Here is a 7,077-nt window from a genome sequence, read left to right as displayed (position 1 = left end):
TTGTCGGGGCCCATAGCCTTTGCTGTATCCAGTGCACTCAGCCATTTCTTGATATCATGTGGAGTGAATCGAGTTGGCTGAAGACTGGCTTCTGTGATGGTGGGGATATCGGGAGGAGGCCGAGATGGATCATCCACTCGCCACTTCTGGCTGAAGATGGTTGCAAACGCTTCAGACTTGTCTTTTGCACTCACGTGCTGGACTCTGCCATCATTGAGGGTGGGGATGTTAACAGAGCCTCCTCCTCCCGTTAGTTGTTTAATTGTCCACCACCATTCACAACTGGATGTGGCAGGACTGCAGAGCTTTGATCTGATCTGTTGGTTATGGAATCGCTTAGCTCTGTCTATAGCATGTTGCTTCCGCTGTTTAGCATACATGTAGTCCTGAGTTGTAGCTTCACCAGGTTGGCACCTCATTTTTAGGTACACCTGGTGCTGCTCCTGGCATGCTCTTCTACATTCCTCATTGAACCAGGGTTGATCCCCTGGCTTATTGGTAATGGTCTATGCCTCGGCTAATAAGGGAAAGTATCCCATGTGCCTTCTTAACCACCTTATCTACCTGTCCTGCTACCTTCAGGGATCAAAAGGAGAGAGCTTGCATTATAATAATGTAAAGTACTTCTGAAACTATTTCCAAACATGCTAAGCAGTTGTGTAAGATAAATTAATGGACATTTGGGTGAATCATTTGAAATTCCTGTGGAACTCTATAATATGCTCATTCCTATGACAGGAGAAAGGACACATACAATTTCCAGTCTGGCAGCTTGGACTGTCTGGTTATCATCTCCATGTGAGTATATTTAGAATGTGTACTAGGTTAATTTCTTTAATGTAAATCCAAAAACTAAAAAGCATTAAGAAGAATATAACCACAAAAAAAAATTCAAATACATGAAAAATGTTTATTAAAAAATTTTACAGAAGTGAACCTTTTACACATGGTACAATTCCCAAGAACTCTAAAACAAAACATAGACAAAACTTTTTTTTACATTCAACATGCATTTGAGATTTGAGTTGTATTTAGTTTGAGAACTTTAAACAGCTTTGTGAACATTACATTTCCAGTTTTAAACCAAGACTGAGTTCAACAAATTATCATGGATTAGGAATGTGCTGGTAATAAATGGGGCAATTAAACACTGGAGGGGGTGGGGTAGATATGAACTTTCACCGCTGGACGGAAAACTGGTGATAGCGGATCCGCCGCCCATCATGCATCTTGCCTGATTTTCCTTTTCATTGAGTCAATGGGCATCACTTGACTGCGGGATTTGTGACAAAACCCTTTGCATGTGATTGCATTAATTCAACTAAAGAAATAAAGAATTATTCATTAAGCATTGGATAGTTTGTTGGCAATGTTTTTAAGGAAACATTTTCTTATGGTTTGTTCCTCATGTAGTAACAGTTTAATCCTTAAACATTAAACATATGCTTGCTACCTAACAAAATCATCCAAGGATTTGTAGCCTCTGAACTATAGTTATTTTCCATGAATGTGGTTTGGTTTAATTCAATTTGTTGGGATAATCTAATGGAAATCAAATTGTTTTATATATATAAAAAATAGTTGTCCGCATTAAACAATATTATTGATTTAAATGGACTGGATAAGAAGGAATGTCCCCATTAAAACACATTGCTTATTAATCAATGTCTGTTATACTGGCATTTTTAGGAGATGTGTGTCTTTTGTGTTCTCATCTGTCTGATAACAGAACAGCTTGTCCGGCAAAGAAGAATTACCATCCATAAGGACGTATGTGAATTCCAAGTACTAAGTTAATGGGTTAGAAGAATGTCAGTGCATTCAGGTCATTGATTGACTGATTAACTATAGAGGAAATATGTGCTTGCCAACATCCATATGTTCCACCTAGAAGTACATTGGCCAACATCAGAACAGGCTGTCTGGGGGAGGGGTAGAGGAGATGGTACATTGAACTGTTTGGTCCTTCCTGAGTTTAAAGGCCTGACCAGCAAGCAAGTTTACTATAACATATCAATTTATTTTTCTTTAACATTACCAAATTTCTCTACTATAAAACATTGATTTTCTATAACATTATTGTTGACAAACTGGATACAAATCTAAGAAATTACAAAAACATAATATATGTATTGTACAACAGTATGAATTGCCTTGAGCAGATGTTTATTAATCTATAATACTGCATGTCTTTCGAAATAATTCACTTTTGGAAGACAAAAGACAGAGAACCAGACAACTAAAATGAATAGCTGCTCAAATACTCTCTCTGTATAAAGTAACTTTGTAATAAAGAATCTTTCATTTATGAAATAATACATTGATCACTTTGGGGCCTGTTCCATGGTGATTGTGCAAACCATAATTAAGGCTCCAACTATTCACGTTCAAAAATAGTAAAAGAGATGTATTTTGATCAATATATAATATACACAGCACAATCCAATCTTTATTAATGTCCAGTTAGATGCTTACATAAGTTTAGTTGGAAGCATTTTATTTTGATTGTCACTGAATGAAAAAATGTATGTACCACCAGATGAACCTTTTATGGTTTTCCTATTTAATCAATCCAACGTTGTTACCACCTTTTCCTTTAAACATGGCAGTAAAGAACATGACTGTATACAGCATGCTCATTCAATGAAAATCTTATTATCTGTGTTCAATATATTATATTTATTTGTGAATCTGCAGACATTCAACACTCAGGTGCTATAAATAGATGCCTATCTATACTTCCTATCTCACTCTCTCTCCGCGCACACTCAAACGTCTAACTGGAGAGCTATCCATCTAACAGAGATAAAATGTACTTTGCAATATAGGATTTATACATTCAGACAGTTTCATTGTCTATTAGGAACTCAGCCTTTGTTACCAGGTAACTTTTAATTGTGCAGTGTTTCATTCAACAAAAGCATCTCCTCAGCCTAAAATTGCTTGAAGTTTAGTAGGCAACTTGATGCAATGCCTCATTCTGAAGTAAATGATGTTGGGCACCAACATAACAGTCAATGTTGCCACTTTTTCCAGAAAGCAGTTCTGACAGCCTTGTTTCTTCCTTGTGTGCTGTGTGATGGAGTCTATGTATTGGACAACCAAGGCTACTGGAGCTGAACTTACAAGAATAGAACAGACTGGAGTTAGCTGAAGGACTTGGCCTGACAAATTGCTCATCAATGAAGCTAAACAGTAGATATATTATTGGTTGCAAGTTACTCCACTGCCCTTATCTGCTATATAAAGGTACCTAGTGTCAATATTAATAATATTTCTATTGGCTTGAACAGCCAAAGTTCATATTTTGACAATATTTTAGGTAACATATGCGGTAACTTTATACAATTAAGGCTTAGGTGAATTTGCTACAAGATTACATCCTCTGAGTTTTGTATGAAATTCTTAAACAGGTGGTGCACTGTATCGAATCACATGGTTGTAATCAGCTGGTAAGGTGCAGTAACTTTCCTTTGTTTCTGCTTCTTCATTGGTATAAGGAACTGTGTCAGTGTCATCAGAATGGTACCCTGATTGGTAGCCACTCGTCTGGTTGGAGACTTCAGATGTCACAGATTCTTTACTTTTGCTAGGAATTAATGCACTGTAGATAAAAAGAAAATATATTTTATAATTTATAGAATCATAGAATCTTACAGCACAGAAGGCGGCCATTCGGCCCATCATGCCTGTGCCGGCTCTTTGAAAGAGTTGTCTAATTTAGTACTACACCTCATCTTTTTCCCCATAACCCTGCAAATTAGTCCTCTTCAAGTACATGTCCAATTGCCTTTTGAAAGTTCCCATGGAATCTGATTTCACCACCTTTTCAGGTAGTGCGTTCCAGATCTTAACAACCCTCCATGTGAAAAAAATTCTCCTAGTTTCCCCTCTAGTTCTTTTGCCAATTATTTTAAATCTATTACCTCTGGTTACCAACCCACTTGCCAGTGGAAATGGTTTCTCCCTACTTGCTCTATCAAAACCCATCATTATTTTGAATATCTCTATTAGGTCTCCCTTTAGCCTTCTCTGCCCTAAGGAGAACAATCCCAGCTTCTCCAATCTCTCCACATAACTGAAATCCCTCATCCCCGGTATCATCCTGATAAACCTCCTCTGTACTCTCTCCGAGGCCTTGACATCCTTCCTAAACTGTGGTGCCCAGAATTGTACACAATACTCCAGCTGAGGCCTAACCAGTGGTTTGTAAAGGTTTAGCATGACTTCCTTGTTTTTGTATTCAATGCCCCTATTTACAAAGCCAAGTATCCCATACACTTTCTTAACCGCCGTATCAACTTGCCCTGCAACCTTCAAAGATTTATAACTATGCACCCCCAGATCCCTCTGCTCTTGCACCCCCTCAAAATAGTACCATTTAGATTACACTGCCTTTCCATGTTGTTCCTCCCAAAGTGCATCACTTCACACTTATCTGCATTAAATTGCATCTGCCATTTGTCTATCCATTTCACCAGTGTTTCTATGTCCTCCTGAAGTCTGTTACTATCATCCTCACTATTTACTACGTTGTATCATCCGCAAACTTCAAAATTGTACTCCCTATATCCAAGTCCAGCTCATTTATGTATATCAAGAAAAGCAATGGTCCTAATATGTATAAATGGAATTTTCCACCATTTAGAAATATTGTGGACACAAAAAGCTTGGGGTAGCATTCTCTGCTTTCATTTCTGGGGGTTAGTTTTGAATCCAGACCAAACTGGATGAAAGTCTCCTCTATCTGTTGGCTATAAGAGTCGTACATGAACTGGATTGGGTGAGTGTTGACCCACTACCAAATGGGTGTAGGCCTAAATGCAAAGCTACCTTTAAATTGGCACAAACAGGCAGAAATTTATGTATGGCAAATGACTTTAGTAAAAGCCTGCTGTTACTAGGAATTTAATGCAGCTGCTTGGAGAGCACTCTTGATCTGGCAATCAGATGGAATTTTTCACCATTTTATTACAAATAGCTTTGTGATAACACCTTTATGACCCCTCTGAGATATAGCAGAATAACACAATTGCTTTAATATTTTACGATTTAAAAATCCATTTGATACTAACCAACAAAAGATGACATTGACTCCAAACAGAGCTCATTTTAATTCCATTGGGAAGTATATCAGATATTAAAGATGGTTGACTCATCACAAAACAATTTCCTCAACATAATACTAAAGCTGCCAAAATAAATCCACATTTGTCAGTTTTTGTCCAGGTTCTAAACTCCATCATTAGTAACGACTGAATGATTTATTTAAATTTTGTTATACTCCCATAGGGAAATAATTTTCAATCTGTTTATTGTAAAGGGGCAATGCAGCCAAACCACTAAAGGAAGATACCCCAGGAATGAAAATACAGAACAGCTTCTTGTTAGGGCTGTATGTGTCCCTGAAATTTGAAATTTCACAATGCTGGGGAGGGGGTGTGGCTTATGAAATTTGTCAATGTCCCCCCTAAAATCTATGACACTCATCGATGAATTTCACAGGGGTTTGCAGAACTTTAGGTACTCCATATAAAAAGCATAGCCTGTGAAAAACATGCAAGCCTGCTTGTGTAATGCATGATATAAAATTACATGCTTAGCTGGTCAAAAGTTCACGTCAGATAGAAAGATAATTGTGATTGCGATCCTTTCTTGAGCTGTCAGGAGACATCTGTGCTCACTGTGATTGTATAATCAGTCAGTGCTTAAAGCACTTCTGAGGCTAGAAATTACCATCGGTTATATTAGCAGACGGATGCTCACTCTGGAAAAGAAAATCAGGCAAGGTGTAAAACGGGCTGGTGATTCCCAACACCTGTTTCTCGCTTGGCGATAAAAGTTAAAATTAGCCTCACTGGGGTCATTTTCACCTTCACCGCTTGGGTGGTAAACTGAAATTAATGGAAATGAAAGTAAGGTAGGTTCGAGAACAGGCGGGAGATCTGCTCCACCTGTTTGCCACCCAATCAGTGAAGGTGAAAATTACCCTTTCTGACTCGGGCTAGAAAATAAAACCACCAGTTGTAACCAAAAATAAACTGGGCACATGTAAATTCCAAGCAGAGTAATTGTTAATACCCATGAGGAAGAGCAAAATAAAAGCATGAATCACTGCGGATCATTATGCTTTTCTTCAGTGTGTGCACTTTCTATATATCTATGAAGAACAATCACAGATTGGAAGAGATAAAATAATTTTCAACTTTAACTGAAGCTGAAGTTTCCAAGAAGACACCGAGCTGAATTTCTTCATCTTCTTTTGGCATAATAATGACGTCCTCATGGCAGGTGGAGGTGTAAATTGGAGCAGAACCCATTACAACAGGCCCCCACCCTTTTTTCTGCCCTGCAAATTTTCCATACCAATTTGGGTGCTGGTGCATGCAAATGTGGGAATGACGTCAATTCTGCACTTGTGCTCTTAGCAACATCAGATGCAAGCGATGCTTGTTCACCATTGGCATCCACCATTACCAACAGCATCAGAGGCCACTGCATTCATTCAATCAGTTGCAGCACAAAAAACAGCTTATTCAACAAAATCAACAAATTTTCTTATTGAACTTCTTTGTGTCGGCCCACTAATGTTGGAGCTGGCCCCACTCTGAGTTTCCTCAGTTCTCCATTTATGAAACAAGTGCCCAACCAATACATTTAGATGCCCCCCATACCCTGGGATTTGGGGTGCCTCCATGGGGTGACTGCAAGTTCTGCCCCACGCCAGGCATGCCCCTGAAAGGTTTCCCAAGCATATTTGGGGCCACTATCTTCATGAAATAAAGTGTGGCAAAACTTTTTGAACTTGCTTTCAAACACAAGTGCGATGAAGCAAGTCTAACTGAAATGCACCACTGCACCATTCATGTGTATCATCCTCATGACAAAATTAATACACGGCTCTTCTGAATATCTTCTCCCTTCCCAAAGAAAACATTTTCTTATGAAAACAATTACTATAAACCACCATGGATGATGACAGCTTACCTAAATGCCAAAGTCTGACTCTGCCTTGATTCCAGCGTTTGAAGTTCCTCTGATGCAAGTATCATGCCACTGTCAGTCTGGTTATCCTAG

The 7,077-nt window shown here is 38.5% G+C and overlaps 1 protein-coding gene across 2 annotated transcripts in view; it reads right to left on the bottom strand.

The window, feature by feature from the left end:
* Positions 1–896: 896 nt before the first annotated feature.
* kdr (kinase insert domain receptor (a type III receptor tyrosine kinase)) overlaps positions 897–7,077 on the bottom strand; it is an 83,897-nt gene continuing 77,716 nt past the window's right edge. For both annotated transcript variants that reach the window (XM_067987365.1, XM_067987374.1), the window contains exons 29-30: positions 6,988–7,073; positions 897–3,604 (exon numbers count right to left, since the gene is read on the bottom strand). In XM_067987365.1, the coding sequence (XP_067843466.1) occupies positions 3,406–3,604; positions 6,988–7,073 (285 nt within the window). In that variant the 3' untranslated portion in view covers positions 897–3,405. The remainder of the gene's footprint in view (positions 3,605–6,987; positions 7,074–7,077) is intronic.

The sequence above is a fragment of the Heptranchias perlo genome, chromosome 1 (assembly GCF_035084215.1).
Source record: "Heptranchias perlo isolate sHepPer1 chromosome 1, sHepPer1.hap1, whole genome shotgun sequence".
In the NCBI taxonomy this organism is placed as follows: Eukaryota; Metazoa; Chordata; class Chondrichthyes; order Hexanchiformes; family Hexanchidae; genus Heptranchias; species Heptranchias perlo.
The sequence above is the reverse complement of the archived record's forward strand: the minus strand, read 5'-3'. Positions and strand labels throughout refer to the sequence as shown.